This window comes from Nymphaea colorata, chromosome 1 (genome assembly GCF_008831285.2).
Source record: "Nymphaea colorata isolate Beijing-Zhang1983 chromosome 1, ASM883128v2, whole genome shotgun sequence".
Taxonomy (NCBI): domain Eukaryota; kingdom Viridiplantae; phylum Streptophyta; class Magnoliopsida; order Nymphaeales; family Nymphaeaceae; genus Nymphaea; species Nymphaea colorata.
Genome location: NC_045138.2, coordinates 35,385,117 through 35,408,582, shown reverse-complemented (window position 1 = coordinate 35,408,582; position 23,466 = coordinate 35,385,117). Strand labels below are relative to the sequence as shown.

At 40.3% G+C, this 23,466-nt stretch overlaps 1 protein-coding gene and 1 pseudogene across 1 annotated transcript; one reads left to right on the top strand and one right to left on the bottom strand.

Annotated features, from left to right (window-relative positions):
* Positions 1 to 499: 499 nt before the first annotated feature.
* LOC116246426 (oxygen-evolving enhancer protein 1, chloroplastic-like) lies at positions 500 to 16,255 on the top strand (annotated as a pseudogene).
* Positions 16,256 to 18,541: 2,286 nt separating this feature from the next.
* Positions 18,542 to 20,614, bottom strand: LOC116250183 (protein PHYTOCHROME KINASE SUBSTRATE 4-like). The gene has a single exon (XM_031623661.2). It carries the CDS (start codon positions 20,445 to 20,447, stop codon positions 18,771 to 18,773), a length of 1,677 nt encoding a protein of 558 aa, XP_031479521.1. The 5' UTR covers positions 20,448 to 20,614; the 3' UTR covers positions 18,542 to 18,770.
* Positions 20,615 to 23,466: the final 2,852 nt, after the last annotated feature.

Here is a 23,466-nt window from a genome sequence, read left to right as displayed (position 1 = left end):
CACGAGAAGAGGGACCAGGGGACCAAAGGGATGGGGGTGGAAGCGACGCCACGAAAGAACCAAATGAAGCCAGGTAACAAGAAGAAAATGTAAAACTCCGGGTAGGTGAAAGAGGCCAGGCAGGGGGTGCAAACGATGAGAGGTCAGCAAGGCGAAGGAAAAGAGGAAGGGCGGAAAGCAGGTCACACCAAAAGTGAGAGGGGGAGATGTGGGAGATGGATCCACTCCAAACACTAGGGGAAGACAGATCAAATTTGGAGCAAATGAAAAGGGTGATGAGAGAGTGCTCAGTTGCCAGACGCCACCACCAAGAACAGATAGAAGACTCACAAGCCCGACTAAGGTTGGTAACCCCAGCACCCCCAAGAAGATGCGGAAAGACAACCATATCCCAGCGCGCAAGGCGATCTGAAGGCCGATCACCATCCCAGATGAAATTACGAATGATTCTGTCAAACCTATTCAGAACAGCCCCATGAGGTCGAAAGACCGCTAGAACATGGAGGGGGACAGACGCGAAACAATGTTTAGCAAGAGTAATGCGGCCTGGGAGAGAAAGCAGTTTTTCTTGCCAACACTGAAGGCGATTAACAAGCTTTTGCTCCACTCCATCTCAAAAGAAGGGTGCAAGAGGTGACAACGTAATCTGAAGACCTAAATATTTCATAGGCAGACTAGCAGCCTTACATCCAAAGCAAGATAGGCAGACTAGCAGCCTTACATCCAAAGCAAGCTTCTGCAAAAAGTACTGTGGCCGGATTCGTTTGGATGAGGGAAAGATGAAACTTAAAAGAATTAATAGATAGACCCGAGATGAGCTCAAAAACCCGAAGGGTGAGCCAAGTTCTCACAACCTGTTGACGAGAAGAAGAAAGAGAGAGAGAGGGGCTTAGGCCTAGGTGGGGATTAGAGACAGGATCAATTAACATCCTTTGTATGTATTTCACCATGAAGATGAACGCCTCCTCGATGTACGATCTCGCTCCATTTTCATTTATCTCCATAGCTTTATTGCTTTTCCGTCGACCTTTCATCCGGAGCTTTAAATGATTGGTGAGGGACGGACCGCCCAACAACCCTTGACCGCAACCTTTGCTATTGGGTGAAGGTAGATGCCATCGCCCCGTACCAAAAAGGTGGTAAGGGGAGGGTTTTGAAGACAATTTTGTCATTCGCACGTCCCTTCTAACTTTCTTAGTCAATGAACGGTGGTTGTGAATTTAATGAAAAACTTGAGCGACTCCCTGTTATGACCCGAAAGTTTGATCAAAAGTTAAGCGTCATCATAATTGGTTCATAGGATTACATTAGTTATATGTACAAAACATTTTCGAAAGACTTGTTCTTTTGACTATTATGACTTCTTCTGTTTACCAAATCAAAATTTATCTCCTTTGTAAATTTCAATGAATTTTGAGTCTTTGGCTGAAGCTCCAGCTATTTCTGATGTAAGTCAAACGAAATGGTGAGAGCTTTGTGATTTCTATTATGTTCTTCATCTTTTCTGTGGTTGTTTGACTGTGTATACCATGTTAAATGGTAGAGAGAAGGAAAGGGGAAGGACGGCAAGAGAGAGTGAAAGAGTGAAGACGGAAATGATTCTTCATTTCATTTCAATATATCAAAACCATATTTTCAATGCTCATCTTTCCTATTTTCTCGAATATACAACAAAATGATAGACGGAAGGTATTTATACAAGATTCAGTGCTCATCTTTCTTGTTTTCTCGAATATACAACAAGATGATAAATAAGGCAAGATAGGGAATCACCAACAGGATAATGCAAGATCACAGCTCAATCCCTTTCCTGAAATCATGACGTTGTTGATTCTTGATCTGCTTCCTGAAATCCACGTTGCTTGATTTGTGTAACGTCTAACATACACTGCTCTCTGTTGCTTTAGCACATGCTGATCTTGCTGAAATCCTTTCACTAGGTTGTCTTATTTCATATTAATTAGTTCCAAATGAAATTCTTAATGAGACAAAACTAAAAAGAGAAATATCATCTCTGTATAGTAGTTTCTCCTTAAAGAAAAGCTATGTATTGTGATCCAGGTCCAGCTGAAATCATTATTAAGAAAGGAAAAGATGATTTTTAACCGTATAGACTAGTAATATTGGGTATCCGTATAATGTGAAAGGTAATAACAAGACAAGGGGGAGATATGAGATGTACATTCTGATTACTTGTGTGTGTCGGTATTGAAGTTTTTCCTCATTTTTGTGGGTATAATACAAAGTGATGCATCATATTAAATCAATTGCTTTCTATGGATAGCATTTTGCTGGGTGCAGAGGTTATGGCCAAGATGAAGCTGGGGCCCGTGAAGCACTAGATAAGGCTTTTGCAGAAATTTTTGGTGCAGAGTCAGCAATAGTTCGCTCTCAGGTTCTAGGATATTACTAATCATTTATTGACACATACTGATCCATGAAAGATATGCATGTCAACTTATGGAAATTTTTCGTTGTAGTTCTTCTCTGGCACTCATGCTATATCCTATGCATTGTTTTCTGTTTTAAGACCTGGGAATGAGGTAAGCAAAATAAACAAACTCAGCTGTACATTCTGTTAATTGTTGCTGTTCTAGAATGAGGTCAACTAAAGCATGCAGTAGAAGAGTTTCGTTAAGGTTTTCTGTGAATCTTGTTCACCGTGAAGGCTGTTGTGGGGTTGACATTCTGATCAGTTTCTTGCAGTTTCTGGTGCCCCTTATGATACATTTGAGAAAGTCATCAGAATCAGGATTAGTGGACTTGGGTGTCTGAAGGAGCTTGGAATTTTCTATAGAGAAGTTCATGTAAGTGTTTTGACTTATTATGTACTAACTGGAAATTCCATATTTCATGGTATTGTTGTTGATACTATGTGGTGGTTTAGCTTGCAGAGGATGGTGGCCTTGATTGGGACGCGCTCAGTGTCCCCTTGAAACCTTAAACAAGATGTGCTTTCGTACAGAGGTCATGTGGTTGTTTGATTCTGGTAAGAAAAATAATGTTTTTTTGTTGCCTTAAGTTTTGACATACATATATGAAAAAAATTTCGTGGAAAGGCGAAAGGCACGCCAAATCAATCTAGAGGAAGTAGTCTGCCCTTCATTTAGAAGGCTTCCATGCGCTTATGAATTTCTTTTTTTCTTATGTTCAAGATCCTTTTTGAAATCTTTTAAATTTTGATTTTAAAAGCATCAACAATAAACCAAGCTAACAGTAACAAGGATTGGCACATACAATAGTGTCGGCCGAGATGTAGATACGAGCCAATGCCAATGCATATGCCAAAGCTTAAAGCATTGATGTCAATCAAATCAATTTTACTTTTTAAGGGATGTCAGAATCACCTTTCGATTGAAGGAGTTTAGCATGATCGGATTGATGAGCAAAGTGAAGAAATTTAGTTGTATAATAGAAGAGAGTTCAAGATCTAAGTGTTAGCGAAGGTTCATTTTCAGGTTACCAGATACGGTTGAGATTTGTCTCCCTCTCCCCCCACGCGCTCCATCCCATGGGCGTGTTCCCTATCTGTTGTTGTGAGTCCGATAAAAAAAAATATTTTATGGTGCAAATAAAATGAAGGCTAATATATAATGGCTTGTTTCATGTTTGGATGGAGTTGAGACGTTTTTTATTTCGGAAAATGTAAATCCATGAACTTATTAGATTTCGGCACCAACTTGGGTGCTTATATTGGAGTTAAGTTTTCCCCTAAATGATGATGGTGTTGATAATAATAAAAAATTAACAATAGCAACAGCAATAGTAATCTTTATATATAACAATCATAATATATAGTTAATGGTTTGCTGTTTTATACATGTTTCTCTAACTAAAATTTCATTTGGAAAAGACGAGATGATTGCAGTAAGCTCCAATTAAAGTTACTTTCGGGCCCTAGATGACCCAAACATGATCCATTTTACTTTATTGGATCAATTCAGTTCAAGGTCTAATCCAAAACCCATATTCAAATCCAAGTTCAATCTTAAACCAAATGGACCTGAGTCGCAAGAAAAACAGATTCTGGCTCACATTTGACCCAAAGTTCTTTATTTGGATCTAGAAAGATACACTCGATTGGATCGAGAACTACAAATCCAGTTTAGATGGAAGAGGGTATGAGTTTCAATGTCTGGATATAGACCACAATCTGATCGATAACACTTTAAGGGATCTAAGATAGAGACTTGGGTTAGGTTATGGATCCAAATTAATGCCAACCAAAATGGATCTAGGTCAAAGGAAGATCTTTGTTTTGACCCAAACCGATTCATACCTTCTTCTTCCGATCTGGAAAAGCAACTTGAATTTGGACCGATTACTGATTTCCCAATGTAATCTAATTTTTGAATGGTCAGATCAGGTCTCAAACCGAAAGTCCAATATACACGTGACCCACATCCAGTTCCGTCTAAAACGAACCAGATTCTCAATGGTTCCAGAGTTTGCTTCATAATTTGGATCAAATCTCAGTTAAATGTGCTAATGGCAACTAAGGCAATTAGAAGCCAAGCATTTAAATACATGAAGCAAAAGAAGAATTCATCTCAGAAAGTTCAGATCCAAGGCAACATTTAAATAAAATTGGATATATATGAAAGCATCATCCATGATTCCATAAACAAGTCCTTCCCCGGAAGACTCCATCACCATCCAGCAAAAAACCGTAGAAGGAAACCTTAAGATGGCGATTTCCAGAAAATGTAACGTAATTAAAGCAACAGTCCATCTCCCCAAAATAAAAAAAGATGAGAACAAAAATTTCTGCCCGTTAGGGCTTGCACGTTTCCTGAAAGGTTCCCTGGATCGTCCTCCTTTCACCATGCGGCAGCAGCTCCCCTCCTCCTCTCCACCACAGTGCACTCTCTCTCTCTCTCTCTCTCTCATGCTTTCTCTCTGTCTCTTATTCCTAATATCTCAGTCCGATGTTCTTATTCTTTTAGCTAATATTCTTGGTTAATACTTTTGCATTTTGTTCTGTTAATTCTTTTTCGTTTGATTTTTCATTTTGTCCCGTTGTTGAATGAGGAAAGCAAAACTCCTCGTTTTGGCCTCTTTCTTAGTTGTGTGTTTGCTGTCTCTCACCTTGCCCCCTTTTTCTTCTCTTGTATCAATACGGCCAATGCATTCTAGAACACGCAAAGGGAAACCTTGGTTGTTTTCTAAATTATCATGTCTCATATTTTCCCACCCTAAAGCACCGGTAGTTTGGTTGTTGCTTTTGTTGCATCCATGCTTGGGAACGACCTTCAACATGCCAAACTGTCTCATATCTATTTTCTTTTCAGAATGATACCCATTCGAACCTGAGCTTTTAGTATTTTGTGACTTGTGTCCTAGTTTATGTCTCTCTTTTGGTGTTGAATCAAGCAGGACAAAGAGTAGGTTGGAATCTGTCGGTTCAATTGTAGGCTTACCCATTAATTTTTTTTCTCCCTGTTGATCACTTGTATTTTGTGCTCCTCATAATTCCCATGTACGTGTGCTTTATATTTTTGACTGCTAGTTGTGATTGGTTTACTTAGATTTTGTGATTTAGCTCCATTGCCAATAGTAATTTCAGTATTATTTTATTTATCTGGATAGTATTGTCATTGTCATGCTTCCTTTGTGCCACATTAATCTTTTGACATTTGTGGCTTGTGCAGGTTCATCCAGTTTCATTACTAGGAGGACAGCAATACATATAAACTCTTGGGAAGCCATTTCCCAATATTTCAATGGTTGCCTCTCAAGGTATCACAATAGGTCACTCGGAAGAGCCAAATATGTAATTGTCAAAGCATGTTCGGCATCTAATTCAGTTCTCATTGCTTGATACCATTGATTGTTTTTCATTTGTTCTCACACATCATAATATTTGATCAACGGAATTCTTTGTCAAAATTAGATATCATTTATGGGATCACGTTTTTGTTCAATGGAAAGCCTTAGTTAGAGCATCAAATGTACTTGGGATCATATTCAGATTTGATTGATTGGTTATCAGATTTAGTTCAGGGTCAGGCATCTGCATTTAAATCATTGTTCATTTGGATTTGAAACTCCTTATCTGATCTAGCATGTTATCCGTCACCTTTTACCACAACCCATAAGAGAATTGATGAAGTTCATTTTTTACCTAGTCAACCCATCTTGTTTGTCAAGCACCCTTCTCTTTAGAGAGAAAAGAGTTTCTACCTCAAAAGAGATATTTCATTTGATGTCAAGATCATTTCTAAAAAACGAACTTTTCTATCTGCTTAAAAATGTTTTAAAAGTATTTTTTCACACAATGATATGCCTTCATTTTATTTTTAGTACATCCTCAAGTAACATGAGAAAATTTCAAATTTTTGTTGTCAATCAATGGAAGAGGAAAACTCGAAAAATCTTGAGTATGAACAATGAGAAAAAATCCTGTGAAGCTGAGAAAGTCGAGAATAGGAAATGCTATTGACTCCGTTAATTATGCATCTGCAATGATTTAGCAGGAGAATACTCTGAGAGAGGAGCCATGATGCTCTGTAAAATCTTGACAAGTAGCAAAATGAGAGTTAAGAGATGGGCTCGAGGCTTGTGTAGTTGTTCTTCTAGGTCGGTAATCAAGAGTACCGGGTAGGATTATAGCTGATTTATGTCTATTCCGCGAAGATAACGACTTATGAACTTTTGAATCGTTGAAAGCCCACAAGGTAAAGCGGGTTGTATACGAGACAAAATTACATATGACCACCAAAGTGGTGGAGCTTCGTAGTAGCCTTTGGGGTGGTGAGGTATTCCCTCAAAGGTGAAGGTTGGCCTGAAAAATAAAATCAAAATGCAAAAGAAGAAAAAAAAAAGGAAGAAAAAAAATGAAAAAGCAAAAGGTATCTATCAAGAAATGAAAGGCATGATGGCTAAACTTGTAGAAATTAAATGTAACAATCTTTTGCAGATGTGTGGTTTTGGGGTCAATTCTATTCCTCTTTTTGATTTCCTAAGACGCTGAAGACCATTCCTTTATGTTCATATTTTGAAAATTGAGAGGGATCCCTTCTGGAGATTCAACAACATTGATGTGAAATGGATCCTGATGCTTGTATGGTACTGTGAGTAAATAATGGTCATATTGCTTACAGAACACGAGCACTCAAGCTTATGAGTTAATGGATGATTTATGAACTATTTCAAACTAAAGGCTTGACATCTCTTGTTATATTTTCTGGTTTCTAGGCGTAAGAGAAACTAACCCAATCCCCCTTTGGTCTTGAAAAATGCTGGCCCTTTCACCACAATGCTACTAGTACATTAATTGAATACGTAAAACCTCTCGTGTGCCCATGTATACCCATGTTGAGTGTGATGCCCCATCATCTCCTCTATCTTAAGAGAGACATGCCTTTCAAGATAGAAGATTAAACCTGAACCATTATTCCATCTTAACAGGGTGTCTTCAACCTGCTTTTCAACGGCATATCTAGTGTAATAGTGTTTTGAGAACTGAAAGACATCATAGTTAATTGGGTTTAACTTAATTTTTTTTTCAAGGAATCTGATTTGACCTGGTGATTGCATAATTTATGTGAAAAACATAGGATTTTTTCTATAAATTACTAAAATACATTTGTATGCTGAAACTGGATTGCTTGCAGCAGAATCTCAACGTCTTCTTCCAAATCATGTTTCAAAATTACCAGAATTGACTTTTAATTTTAAGCATGATTGGAGTTCAGCTAATGTGTGCATAGGACAACTTAAGTTAAAGTCATTTAGGCTTCTTTGATCATCATCTAAATCTGACACTAAGTTGCCATTCATCTACCCTTAGTCCAATTAGTTTAGTTTAGAAAGTATTTTAGAAAGTAGGTTTATTTTGGTTGTTTTCTGTTTTAAGTATGTTGTTAGAAGGTAAACTAAAATATTTACTAGGTCTAGCTTAGAGTTAGGTTCTTACTCCTCTAGGTTAGTGCTTGCTTTGTTCTCATTTTGCTTCAAGTTGTTGATGGTAGGATTAGGTGCTTTTGGAGAAACCAAAGGTCAGACAGCGTGTTGTGGAGTTGGAGTACAAATTGAAGATCTAAGACAGGCTAGTCCTTCAAAGCAATCACAGTTCAAGAATTATTTTTCGTGATTACGTTAGTATCGTTGCTCTTGAATATTATATTTTGCTATTCTTTTATTTGTTTTTGTTAAAGACAATATGAGTGCATATTTTTTTGTCTATCTTTTTTAATATATGTCTGTTCCTGTGTTCAATCAGGATTTGCAACATACTGGAGTCCAGCTATAAATTTGAAATTTGATGCATGGTTTTCATTGGATTTTATCTAAAATATCATTTTAGATAACTTTAACATGAAAATAGCATCAAGTTTTTGGCCCAAAAGCATACCAAAAGTATCTTCTATTGCCTTTTAGGTAAATATTTGCAACGTTAGCTAGTGTTCAAGATGGATCAGTTTCACTTTCCTTTTAGAAATTTTTTTCATTTGCTTTGGAATTTGTGTAAAGATTTGTAGTTTTGCTTGCCTTATTAATTTCTTTTTCGGTGTGAGATTTCATTTTCTTTGATGGTCAAGGTTTCAAAAAAGATCCGTGAGGCAAACATCATATTCCTTTGTAAATAGGGTTGCGGATGGCACTTAGGATTTTTTTATCACATGTTTGAGTGGACTTCCATTTTTTGAGGGAGTAACCCTTATCGAGGATTAGGGTGTCACATGTGTGTTTAAAGGATTTGGATTAGGGTGTTACATGTGTGTCTAGAAGGTTTTAGAACGAGTGTTTTGTAAGGTTTTGCCTGATTTTCAATTTATAGGACTTAAAGATCATTTTTGAGGTACTGCAGTCACTGAAAGGGACTCCCAAGGGCTATATGCTTTTCAAACTTGCTTCTAAAGGATTTAGGAGGTTGGGTATGTCAATCGTCCCCAAAACCTCATATTGCAGGCCCCAGTGTAAAGGCCAAAGCCCACCAAATGGAGCATATGCTTTAAAGTTTGTAGTTTTGACTTGTTATGTTGCTTGGAAAATCACTTCATACGATGTTGATTGGTGGAACAGCAAGAAGTTCTCCATGTATTTTGGTGATATTGTTCATATCTTGAGAAAAATGTTTGGGGATGCAAGGGTGCCTAGTTCCTCCTTGACCATTGTGACCAGTTCTTCCATAGAAGGTTAACAAAACTACTATTTGAAGGGTTAACAAGTCAAGACAAACAGGAAATTAAGCTAAAGGTTAGAGAGAAAACACTTTTAAACTTGAAGGGTGGTTACTCTTCTAGTATCCCTACATCAAAGGATCAACTGAAGCCTTTAACATTGATCCCAGTTGCAAACAGAACGAGCATGGCCAATAAAATGCATCATATAGATTCATGGCTACTCCAGTGATGACAGTCTTACTTGACTAAAGGGTTTGTCGATATGGAGGAGCAACTATATTACTTGTTGGAATGGATCTCTTCTTGTTGGTGGCAGGAAATAAATCCACTAACCATTGCTGCCCTGACTTTGGGAGCTTGTGGCAAACTGAGTAATCTTCGAAAATGCAAATCCGGCTGTGACTAATGGTCTCCTTTTTAATAGACAGGTTTCACAAGGTAAGCAAAGTGAGTGGGCGTGTTTTTCACCATACGAGATTAGCTGCAATTATCAAGTGTTTCACATAAGTTTACAATTGGTTCTGGAAGGAGGTCGATGGATATCTGAATTCTTGGGTCATGGTGGATATTTGAATTTTTGCCACCAATTTCCGACAGAAATGTTTGCAAGAATATTTCTTATTTGGACGGCAAATTGTTTGTTTGTGTTCTTACTCGAATTGAGCAGGAGCTGTTTGTTAGTTAAAGTTATTTAAAATGATATTTTAGGTAAATATTTGCAACGTTAGTTAGTGTTCAAGACTGTTCAGTTTGACTTTCCTTTTAGAATATAGATTTTTTTTTCTTCATTTGCTTTGGGCATTGGTGGAAAGGCTTGTAGTTTATCTTGCCTTATTAATTTGATTTTCTTTTTCCATGTGAGATTTTATTTTTTTTTATGGTCAAGGGTTCAAAAAAGATCCATGAGGGAAACACTATATTCCTTTATAAATAGGGCTGCAGATGGCATTTAGGATTATCGCATGTTTGAGTGGACTTCCTTTTTTTGAGGGAGTAACCCTTGTCGATGATTAGGGTGTCACGTGTGTTTAAGGCTATGTCACACGGATACAGGTATGGGTATCCTATGGGTACGGGTACACGGACATGGCAAGTTTCAAAATTTTAGGATACGCGAACAAAGCGAATATTATATTCAAAAAAATTAAAAATGATAATAAAAAAAAACATGAAATTATCAAATTAATAATTCACTCTTACAAGCTCATAAATCATAAGGAAGTCTCAAACAAAACATTGTTTGTTCATCACCAATCTCATAACTCATAAGTCATAACTGATAAGAAAGAAAGTCTCAAACAAAACATTGTTCATCACCAATCTCATAAGTGATAAGACATAAGCAAGAAAGTCTCAAACAAAACATTGTTCATCACAAAACATTGTTCATCATCATTCTAGTCATCATCAATGCCCAAATCATCGTTCTCCTGAATCTCCTCTTCTTCCACAATAGAAGATGTTGATGGAATACAAGGTTCTTCGAATCTTGAATTAACAACTTCAAGTTCACTCTCTTGTTCTAAGTTAAAGTCCTCAACATTCACGTCTCAATCTTTAGTTTCTCCTTTCCTACAAGTCAAAAAAATTGTAATTATTATGATATTAGCGAATAAGAAGAGAAACATGTAAATCAATAAATCATATACTTAATTTACGTATATTCTTCTTTGTTCCGTGATAGAAGTCGAAGGTTAGAATGCACATAAACTAGATTTCCTGCACGTTTGCTTGTGAGATTATTTCGTTTTATAGTGTGGATTTGTGAATATGTACTCCAATTTCTCTCACAGCATGAATAGCAGGTTAACTAGCAATCTGAAAGCAAGGTATTGAAAAGTAGGATAAGCACATTCATGTTTAATCCACCAAGATATAGATGGATAATCATCTTTGTCTGCACTTGCACCTACATCTTCTCCAATTCCAGTAGAAAACCTTTCAAACTCATTATTAGCTCGGCGATTTTGATGTACATTAATGAAAATCCTATTAATACATGTCAATCTGTTTGTTGATCATTCTGGTTCCAGATGTGGTGGGGTTCTTCCAACACCCCCTGCAAGCCACTTTTTTCCATAATATTTAGGATTTAATGTATGTGCCATGCATTGAAGAGGATTGCTACTTTTATCTCATCTTGCAATCAATATTCTATGCACATGATAAAAAAATGTTGAATCTTCAAGTGCAATATTTTTTTTCTCATGCTTAAAAATAACTTCTTTGATTTTTTCAATCATAGTGTCCGACATCTCATACACACAGTGTAACGTTGAATTATCACAATCAAGAACTCTCTGCATCTCCCAGATCGGCTTTGTTAATGCAAGAAAATAAAAGATTTGATCCCACCACTTGTCTTCAAGAATCAATCTTTTGATTGCTTGAGCTTTGTCATCATCATCTGCACGATAGAAACTCCAAACATCATCAGTCACCATACTGATCAATGCACTTTTCACCCTTTTTATCATTTTGACCATAACAATTAGAGATGCGAAACGTGTCTCTACAACTCTTAATAATTTTAGATCAGAATGCTTGTTATAAATAGAAAGTGCATGTTGATGATTTACTATGAAATTTCTGTTATTCCTCACATCCTTTTCCAAGTCTTCAATCCACGAACATAATTCATAAGCATGAGGATCTTGCTCTTTACTTGGTGGATTGCATATACTCTTTAGAGCCAAATTTAAGCTATGAACTGCACAAGCAGTCCAAAAGATATGAGGGTACTCCTTTTCTATCGCAATACCAGCTGCTCTGTATACAGATGCATTGTCTGTAATTAGTTGAACAACCTTATCTTTCCCCACTTCTTCAATTATTTCCATAAACAATCTTTTCAAATACTCAGCACTTTTGTATTCACCAGATGCATCTATTGCTTTCGAGAAAATTGGTCCATTTGCTGAAGTTGCAATGAAATTAATAAGAGGGCGTCGTTGCAAATCTGTCCATCCATCAGAAACAATAGAAACTCCGTGTCGATCCCAAGTGAACTTTTGATACTCTAACAATTTGTTCACTCGAGTCATCTGTTGTTCTAGTAGTACAGTGCGAAGCCTTTCAGAACTAGGGGGAACATACCCAGTCAAGTTAGAATTTGCAATAGATGTAACTAAGTCTCTCCAATATGGACTTCTAGCTACATTAAATGGTATGCAATTAGTATAAAAAAATGTCGCCATTTTTAGATCTAATTCTCGCCGTCCTTGTAAACTAAATGAATCCTTAATTGATTTCTGATGAACATCAACAACTTTTCTTTTTTTGGGAGGATTCTGAATATCACCATGTAAAATTGAAGCAATGTCAATGTAACCAGATTCAGATGATGTGCTTTTCTTATTCTCAAAGGCTTTTTGTTCTTTCTTCAACTGAGCCAAAGTCTCGTTACTGATATCTTTACATGGTTGAATTCCTTTTTGACTGATTTTTAACAGATGTGCTTTCACTCTTGTATATGATCCATTGAACTCTCCCTCACAAAAACGATACTTAAAAAAGACATTTCCACCACCTCCAGGAGGTTTCCCCATTATTTTCACGTATGACCATAATGGTAGGTGTGCAATAGACGTAGCTAATCCAGAACCACAACTTGTAGGTTGAGACTGAGACACTATTTTTCCTTTGCTCGCCATACTACATTAAACAGAATAAAAAGATGGAAAAAGCATATAATGAACATAAAATTTATGAAATAAAACAATACAACAAACTGACAAAGTATAAACATGCAGTCACAAAATATCAGAAGCAGAAGGAAGGCTGAAAACTTGTTCAAGAAAGGTAAATGATCGTACTAAACCTTCATAGATAAAAAAGTAGAAGCAGTTCATTCATGTCTAAAAGAATTTTCAACTCCTTCAATATCGTATATCTGTCATGTAGCTAAAAATATATGCATTTCACAATATATATGCATACTATCATGTCATAAACTTCTAAAATTAACATTTTATTTGTTAATGCCATCTAGATTGGATGCTAGAATCATTAATTTCTGAGCAACAGCCGAGTTCATCTATAATATCTAGCTGCGATCAACTATGTAGCTGAACCTGCTTATCTCACTTGATTGTTATTATCACGTATTCATCATTATGTAGCGTCATCAACAACAACGAAGGCAAAATCTCCAAATCGGCAAAATCCCCAAATCGGTAAAATCCCCAAATACCAAAATCAAACAAAAATAAAATAAAATATCACACATAGCATTGAAGAATAGGATCCTTAACTGTCCAATCTTCAAACCAAAACATCCACAAATCGGCAAGAAATACCCAATCTAAAACATCCCCAAATCAAAGTTGAAACCCTAACTTCTAATATCGAACAGAATAGAAAAAACACTTACCTCTCTGTCGTTGGCTGCCGCCGGACACTACCGGATGTCGCCGTCGATCGCCGGAGGTCGTCGCTGTCGCCCGCCATTGCCGAACTGTGCTGCCATGGAAGTCGTCGAGGGTAAAGGAAGGTCGACCGTCGAGAGTAAAGCGTGAAAAAAAACGAGGTTTAAAAAGAAAATCGGGTTATGAAAGTGGTTTGGATCGGGTCTGACCCAGACCCGATCCAAAATGTATCCAGCCGTATCCACGTGTCGGCGTGTCGACGCCGGTACTTGACCCAAACTGCTGTATCCGTGTGACATGGTTTAAAGGGTTTGGATTAGGGTGTTACATGTGTGTCTAGAAGGTTTTAGAACAAGGGCTTCGTAAGGTTTTGCCTGATTTCCAATTTATATGACTTGAAGATCATTTTTGAGGTACAGCAGTCATTGAAAGAGATTCCCAAGGGCTATATGTTTTTCAAACTTGGTTCTAAATATGTAGGAGGTTGAGAATGTCAATCGTCGCCAAAACCACATACTGCAGGCCCCAAGGTAAAGGCCAAAGCCCACCAAATGGAGTATACGCTTAAGGGTTTGTAGTTCTGACTTGTTATGTTGCCTGAAAAATTGTTGGTGGAACAACAAGAAGTGCTCCAAGTATTTTGGTGATATTGTTCATATCTTGAGAAAAATGTTTGGGGATGCAAGGGTTTCTAGTTCCTCCTTGACCATTGCGACCAGTTCTTCAATAGAAGGTTAACAAAACTACTATTTGAAGGATTAACAAACAAGGCAAACAGGAATTAGAGAGAAAACACTTTTAAACTTGAAGGTTGGTTACTCTTCTAGTATCCCTAGATCAAAGGATCAACTGAGGCATCTAACATTGATCCCGATTGCAAAAAGAGCTAGCATGGCCAATAAAATTCATCATATAGATTCATGGGTACTAGAGCATCAGCGGAGTTTTAGAAGAGCCTCACCGAGGATTTCGACATGGTTGGGGTGCCATTGAAGACACAGAAAGGTCTAGAGCATCAGCGGAGTTTCAGAAGAGCCTCACCTACACCCTGGAAATAATCGAGTGCCCCTGCCAGAGAGTTCTCCTTTGATGGCTCCATCAAGTTCGAGGAGAACAGGATCAGGATCCTCTATGCAGCTGTCACCATTCATCTCCTCGGTAGCGAGCGCGTCCTCTTCCTTTTCACCGTCAAACAGCTCACTGCCTTGCTAGCCCTAGATCTCTGGGAGCGAGTTCTGGGTGCGCTCCTACCAGGGCTCGTCCTTCCTCAAACCCAAGGGGCGGGGTGGCAACGCAGGATACGAGAACACCCTATCTCACCCCACGGGACTTGGGGGAGACGAGGAGGCGCTGGTGAAGGAGAACATCAAGGATTCATTGCCGTCGGGGAAGATCATGCTGAGCGTGATGAAGAGCAAGCCGGAGATCAGTGAGGTAATCGGCATGTTCGAGAGCCTCCTTTCGTCTGATACGGATGTTGGTTTGTAGGTGCCCAAGGACGTCAAGATCCAGAGCATCCGATACGCTCGGCTGGAATGTTAAATTCATCGCCATGCCTTCCCTTTTTCTTTGTCTCCTCAAAACGCTCGGGTAAATTCATCGCCATGCCCTCCCTTTCTCTTTGTCTCCTCAAAAGTTTCCAGATAGTTTTTGGTTTCAACATTCTAATGACCTCTCTGGCACATTTAGAATCTATACACAATATTTTTTCGCTATGAGATTTTTAGAATTCTAAACTGAATTTCTGTTTCTATTGGTTTTATACTTTTTGTCCAGAAGATGATGTTGGGTGGGATATAGTACTAGCCCTGAAACGTGACTTTTGTTGCATTCTGTGAGGCTTCTCTAATTCAGATTCATCGTGATATTTTACGTTCATGTTAGCTGTAACATCATTTGATTTGTATTATAATTGTGTCGACCTCAACATCTGTTGTAAATATGCGATGCAACTTTAGCATCAGCTGTTAACAGTTCTTGCCTCACTTGGTCGAGGCTTTCAATGGATTTTTATCGTTTTCTTCCTTTGAAATGCAATAATTTGGGCGAAAAATGTTACAAGTTTGGTCTACAAGATTTACTAGCTATATATAGGAGCTCAATCAATATCTTATGGGTTTCATAAAAAACTGAGGCACCTTTTGGATTTTTGTTAGTGTCTGCATCCATGTAGCTTAAGCTAACCCATCCCATGCAACAAGTTATGTAACTTACTGTAGCTCATTGGATGGACTCTGATACGGTAAACCCTAGCATTTGTCTTGACTTGACAGATCTTGGGTTTGATCTATTGTCAAATCAATTCATTCATTGATCAGTTCTCTAGAAACCCAAGATCAGTCTTAATGGTGTTTGTTGAGCATGTATGCGTGATAGATGTGCTTGTCTTAGTTTATTAATCATTGAGATATTTTGGTAATATGACGCGGAGTTGAAGAATAAGTTTTTTGGCCTATCTTTTTTATATATGTCTGTTCCTGTGTTCAATCAGGATTTGCAACTTAGTGGAGTCTAGCTATAAATTTAAAATTTGATGCATGGTTTTCATTGGATTTTATCTAAAATATCATTTTAAATAACTTTAACATGAAAATAGCATCAAGTTTTTGCCCCAAAAGCATATCAAAAGTATCTTCTATCGCCTTTCAGGTAAATATTTACAACGTTAGTTAGTGTTCAAGATGGTCAGTGGCGAGACAGCGAAGTTATTCACCCCAGCATGCTGCAATTGTGGAAGAATGGAGAGAAAATCTGAGCGGGGTTGGTGTCATGGGCTCCACACCAAGCATGAACAGAGACACGGCCAAATAACATATTTAAGAGGTTGTGGCCCATTTGGCGTTGGGTTCACATGCGAACGGAGGGTACACATCATCCCACCCCCTCCCCCTTGGCTATAGCTATGGAGCGGGGGACGTATTATACGCGGGGATATGTACATGCATAGGCTTTATTGTTTCACCGGATGGGTCAGGGGCCCGATGAAACGCTCAGTACGTACACTTCTCCCACCTTTCACTTCTTTCTCGCGAGTGGAAGGTTGATCTTCTTCTTCTTCTTCTTCTGTCAACATTCCTGCTATCTCTCAGCTTTGCGTAATTTGTCTTGCAGCCAAAGGGAAACTATTAACTATATATACATTACATTAGCAAAAGTAAAAATAAAGAGTATACTTCTCCTAACTGAGTAAATTAATTAAAGGTTAGAATCGATTAACTTGATTTGGTGGTGGGAATGGAATGGATGGCAGTCAACATTGGGGTTGGGGCCCCTTAATTTTAAGTCTCCACGTGAGGGCAACGCGATTGCAGGAGGCAAGGGAGGGCCCATCCTTTTTTCCTTCAACATTTCTCATTTATGTGATGTGGGATGTGGGGGCTGCGCTGGACTTCTCTCCACCACTCGACCCGATTCTGCAACTTGGCGATGCGCTTGCAGCATGTCTGTCTTTCTATTTAATGAAATGAAGGCACCCAAGCTTCTACTTCTTTACCCTTTCTCAACGACTCCAAAGGTCTTCTTAGTTAAGTTTTAAGTGGGGATGGGATGGAAGGAGGTGTGGTGGGTGGGGAACACCACCACCTTCTTCTTCGACCACAGCTGCCAGTTAGACCATCATCTCAGTACAAGTTCTGGGCCTCTCCTTTTTTTGGCAGCTTAGACCAAAATATGTTGAGGAGGGCAGGTTTTTTTGGTCTTGTTTACCTCCAAATTAAAGAACTTGCTCCTTGTAGCTTTTTCTTTCCCTTGTCTGACAAGACAAGGTACTATATATGCTTTGGAAACGAGTCATCAGAAGGTGCTTTGCATTTTGTGAACAAAAAGGCGATGCTTTTTGGGAGGCTGAGGTCGTTAATGCAACCTTTTAAAAGGCTGCTCTGCTCGCTGATGGCCAACGTGCGTTTTGGGTGTTCATCAGCTAATGGAGCCAGCGGTGGTCGGAAAACCATCAATTCAATACTTTGCGACGCCAGCTTCTATCTTTTGCCGGATGCTCATCGTACCAACCCTTCACTGCCAAAGAGGAGACCGAATTTTTAGACATCTTCCGCTGCTCTGATCCCACGTGAGGCCGATTTAAGGCATGTTCGCTTGCATGCGTATGCCGATTTAATTTAATTACATCCGCCAACATTCAAGTCAGATTAATATTACCTATTGTTTTTATTTCAACTCTAACAACTTAAGAAATATGAGCAGAGACGGGGTACAATCCCCACCCCCACATTCGGTTCCGTAGTTGATTCTCTTTTAAATCTTCTAAACCTGCTGGAATGTGGAGCTCGTCTTTTCCTTTTTGTTTTGACAAGTCTGCAAGTCCGATTTTGGCGTCCAACAATCTGTTCCTAAGCGAATCATAATGATTGGACTATCATCTATTTCCGTGATTTGCAATTCATCAAAGGAAAATTTCAAAAGCACACTTGAAATTTTAACAATAACTGAAAACATATATGACCTTACAACGGATACTCGAGTTTTCCACTATACATCCGTCTGAGTTATTATATATTAACTTAAATTGTGATTTAAAAAATAAACTTCCAATTAATAAAGGCAAATTCTGAATTCATCATAAGTTTGTGTTAGCCTTCTTCACTGTATCCAATAATACTAGTATATGATTTATCATATTCACAGAACTTACTTTTTTGTGTGATACTTTTTTTGTTAATACTAAAAAGGTTCTTCAAAGATTGTAACCACATTAATAAAGTTCTACTTTATTTTTTTCAAAAGAGTAAAATGATTTTTTTTTTTTACTTAAATTTTTAACAATTAAAATTTTCAGCCATATTTTTGTGAATCTCTTTTAAAGCTTAGGCGTGACTTTTAGCAATTAATGTGGAAATGTTAGGTATGTGTTTTATTTACTACAGCCAATTTTTCCAGTATGTTTTTTAAAATTTCTCTCAACGAGAACTGACCGTTAGGTTGCACTGTCATGATAGAGTTATATATCATTTGAAGAAGAAATGGAAAAGGAGAAAAATCGAACTTCTCTCTCTCTAACTGGAACAAAGAAGATGAAAGAACAGAAGAGAATGTGCAATTGACGACTGCAGTATGTATTGAAGGAGGAGAAACGGAGAGACTCACCGAACGCAAGGGAGAGGAGAAGATTGAGAAAGTAATATTAATTACAACGAGAAGACGAACAAGTTTATAACTAAACTAAGACCTACCGACGAATATACACTTTAATTTTCCCGAGTCATTTCACGGTCCACCCTGACCTGATCACCTGACCTCCGGTAGGAAGCATCGCCGACTCTCAACTCACCACACGCGCTGCAAGGGCATGAGGAAACGCGGTGGCACGAGGCCGTGCCAGTGGCCTCTTCTCCGGCACGTGCATGATTTTGATCTCTGGCGCACGGATCTCCAGCCGCACCGGCGCCCCTGCTTCGCGGGCCGCCTCCATAGGGAAAGGCAGGGGCGGCCTCGGTCGCGTCTCCGGCGCGCACTTGGCCTGCGGCACGGCAACGCTGACCGACTTCACTCGCCGACAACCCAGCAGGTCGCCTCCCCGCCAGGGCAGAGCCGCAGGCGGCCTAGCCGTATCCGGTCGGGCAATGGCGGCCTCACCGAACTCCGACACGGCCGAAGAGAAGTTCGCGCAGCTCGCCTGATCGAACCCCTCGGCGGTGGTGACGCTCCACTCCACGCTGGCCTCACTGGGTGCGTAGCACTCGCTGGGTGCTACCGGCGGGGTAGATGTGCCGTCCAGGCTTCGCCGGAGCTGCAAGGTCCCGCTCCCTCGGCATGCCACCGCCACATTTGCCAGGTCATCCAAGGAGTCGCGCCTGCGGTATATCGGGCACGTCGACGTGGCGGTGGTCGACAGACTCTCGATCTCGAAGAGGTCCGAGCTGGAGTCGCTCCCGCAATCGTCGTCGCGGGCGACCGGGAAGGTCACGCCGCCGCGCGGGCTTTGGGCCGTAAGATTCACCAGACGCCGGGTTGGCTCCTTGGGGCTGTAAACGTCGATGGAATCGCGTTGCGGATCGTCCAGCGGAGCTGCGGTGGTCCGCCCGTTGACCTGAAGGACGGGGAAGGAGAAGGGAGGCTCTTCCCCGAGGAAGGATCCGCCAGAGCAATTCATCTGGCGGCCGATTTCCGTGCGGTAGCAGATGTCGGGAGCATACGGACCGAAATTGTCGCCTGGAGTCGGCATGCCAGCAACCACAGTCATCTTCGGCGTCCTTGGAGGGGCAAGAGATTCGACGGAGATGACGGGCTTCCGCGGCTCGTCCTCGACGGCTTGCTTCCTAGCTGCCAAAGGACTATTCGGCACGGACGAAAGCCTTGAGGGGCTGGCGCAGTTCTCCTCGACGGCGATGGATTTCTTGCAGATGCAGGGGCATTGCCGTCCGAACCGCCACCTCCCGGAGCCGCTCGCCGGCTTCTTATCGCGGGGCCGCAGATTCCTCACCGAGAGCCGGATCGAACCGGGAGGGTTCTTCAACAGACCTGATTGGCTGTTCCAACTGGCCTCGGAGGATGCCGTAGGGGTGCAGCGGTAATTCCGCTCGTACCCTTCGACCGACGAGACGGAAGACGCCCTGTTCGCATTCGGTCCAGGAAGAAACTCCGACAATCCTCCGTTCCGCCCAAGTTTGGCGTTCCAGAGGTACGCGTCCTTCTCCGGCGGCATCTTAGGTAGTCCCACGCGTCCAGGGCTGCCGCTGTAGTACTTCTCAGCTCCGAATATGCTTATCTCCAGGTCCTCACTTGGGCGCCCGTCCGTCTCCGGTTGGGTGGTCTTCCTATGAGAAGGGTCGGAACTGAGTTTGGAGTTCACGGGTCTGGGTAGGTCGGAAGCAAGAAAAGACGAGAAAGAAGCGTCTCGAAGGCGGGGGTTGGTGGAGATGGGAGAATAGGAAGGTGGGATCTCCTTGATGTCGAGGACAGGGAGGCCACGATCGGCGGCAACCGTGAAGCGCTCCATGCTGCAGAAGGTCACCTCGCCGTCGAGGTTAAAAAACGAGAAGGAAGAAGACGGCAGCCTCTTTAGGAAGGAAGCGTTTTCTGCCCGAAAGCAGTGTGGCTTACACTCTCTTCTCTCTGCACTGTGGCCCTTCCTTCCTTGCAGTTGCAGACACACGGTGTCTGTCTTATATGCGTCCGACTACGTGAGTGTGGGTGCTGGCTGGCGTCTATGAGCAGGCTATGGGTGGTAGGGGAATGGGGACTGCTCAAAGTAAGAGACCAAACTGCCCTATTCCTTTTCGACGCGTCACTGTTTGGAAATTCCATGCTGCCTGCCTTATTTACTACCGTCCCCCGTCCTTCGAAAGATTAAATATTGCTCCTATAGATTGCCTTCTTTTTCTTTTACTCCTATAGGCGATAACGTGTCGGCCCCCCCATCAACCAATCAATGGCACACAAGGGGATAACCCGTTTGCTCGTCCTGTGAAGGCGCAGAAGATGCACACCCACCCATGTAGGGCAACACTGAATGAATTAAGATGCCCCCGGCAAAGCCGCTGGCCGTCGGCAAGTTGGAGACTACATGGTGGAGTTGCGACCAAAAAGAAAAGAAAACCATACAACAAAACAAAAAGGGGCTTCGGTATCCTATGCCATGGATGAGCTCGTATGCACTCCACATGTTCCTCACGCCTTAGATATCGATCGGTATTGAATTGTTTATAACATGGTTCATAAACACGTACCCGTCAATTCCGAATGTGAATGTCGAAATATTCGGAAAAGAAAAAGGACAAAATACAGTGAACCATCAAGGGTACGTACGTGAAGATATATCTATCTCTACAAGTAGCTATTCCAAAAGCGGATTGATTAGATTACAACTGTGAAGTGAAATCACTAGATAATCTATTTAAAACTGCACTAGCTGAGAGATAAACCCGTTGTTTCAGAGAACGGAATGTGGGATTCTATACCTATTGGCCCTACGATTATGTCATAAGTGCACGAAAAGGACTTAAGCGGCGGCCATCGCAGGTGGTGGACGCGCACATTCAGACTAGTTCACTAGAATTTTATATTCTTTTAGAAGCTATCCTGGCTGAGAAAATTCGCTTTCCTGAGTAACGCATGCGTGCTTTTGCTAAATGAAACTTTCTGTTTTCTGTTTGCTTTGATTCGCAAATTATGAAAAACATTATGAACTCTATAGTGCATCTTTATGAAAAATGAAGAGCAAACATTGTTCATAACACTTAAAAAGTAATTTTCTTGACATGAAATGGTCGACGGATGTCGCTATGGCTTCACATTTTACATACCATCAACGCTTTGGAATAATAATTAGTTAATCTAGTGAAATTTTTTCTGTATTCTCTAGTAAGTTTAACGTCATATATATAATATCAGAAGCCGATTTTGACTAACCAATAACTGGTTGAACGAAGTGACAAGTTATGTCAAATATAGCTTTTCGATCGAAGGCAGAAACGACGTTGAAAACCTTTTCAAAAAGTCATTTCTTTTGTTGTGGCAACCGATTAGTGGTCGTGATTAATTTGCTAATAGTGACCACTTGTCGGTTGTCTGCGAAAGATGGAAACGTATTTCAGTGTCTCTTAAGCAGTTGAATTCCATCAACTCCAAACGTAATGCAAATTTTGTTAGCATGCGTCACTGAAACTTTGAGGCAGATGATCCAATAATGATTTCAATGCCTCCAAAGGCAGAGGCGATGGGCTGTGGCTCTAATTGTATGTGGATGTCCAACTCATTATATTATGCTGACAATTTCACAGGCCGTAAACGTGGTATTTAACTTCCATGCGGTATAATATAAATTGAATTTGGCATATGTAATATTTCATATTAATGATTGAGAGCACGACATGAAAAAAAAATTGTGTGAAATAAATACTAGATAATGAAAATGTTCCATCACTTTTCTTTTTCTTGTTTTTCTCTTTGCTGGCCCATTTAAAAAAAGTTCAAATGTTGAGATTCTTCTTCATCCGTCTACCATTTAAAGGTTTAACACCTACAATTTCTCTCTCTCTCTCTCTCTCATATATATATATATATATATATATATATATATATAGAGAGAGAGAGAGAGAGAGAGAGAGAGAGAGAGAGAGGGAGGGAGAGACTCTCTTTGCTTGATTTGGGAAGCAGGGATTCCATACTCTGTGTAAACGTACTGCTCAGCGTAAGATTTAGAAATTTACAGGAGCCTGCTTCTCTCTCTCTCGCTCTCTCTACCTCTCTACAGCAACGAGAAAATGCATGCAGTTTGTTACTTACTTGAACATATAATTGTCTGAAATGAACCTTGCCTCCTGTCCCAACCAGCCATGCACATCACGGCTTTAATCACGTCACAGGTCCTAATTATGGCCTGATCGAGAGAGCGATGCAGAAGCGTCTAGGTTGGAAATATGGGCTACAGAGATTAGTACGCCACATGCAGCCGGGCTTGTGCAGGGATAGCATTGGGCCCTCCAACTTGTCCCGAATCTTTTTCTGCTTGTGCAAGCTTGGAGTCTGCTGACAGCGCATGCAGAACTCATAATTCTGCATCCACGATGCAGATCATTTTCTGTGTGGGCGTTGCCAGTATGTATAGCCTATTTGTCCGGGAGCGCGACTAGTTACACAATTTACTAAACTGTGTATCACTTTTTCTGCCTCCATTAACATAAGACGAACAATCGAATATAACAGAAAGCTGCAACTTCCTATAGTTGCACCCACCAACTGCTTCAAGAAGAGTTCCCGTTTTGAAAATGCAATTTTGTTGTTTGCGCCAGTATTCATGTAAGTGAAAGTTTTACTGACATTTTGTCCTCCTTTTGTTTGGGTCGTTTTATTTAGTTCTAGCACTAGAGCAATTAATCTGTTTAGACACGAAACCAAATACAGCGAAGTTTCATCTTCTGCTTTGATGATGGTGCTGATTTTAACTTAGGTGAGAGAGAGAGAGAGAGAAACAATGTGTCAATGATTGGGACGTGGGTTCCGATTGTCATCCGAAG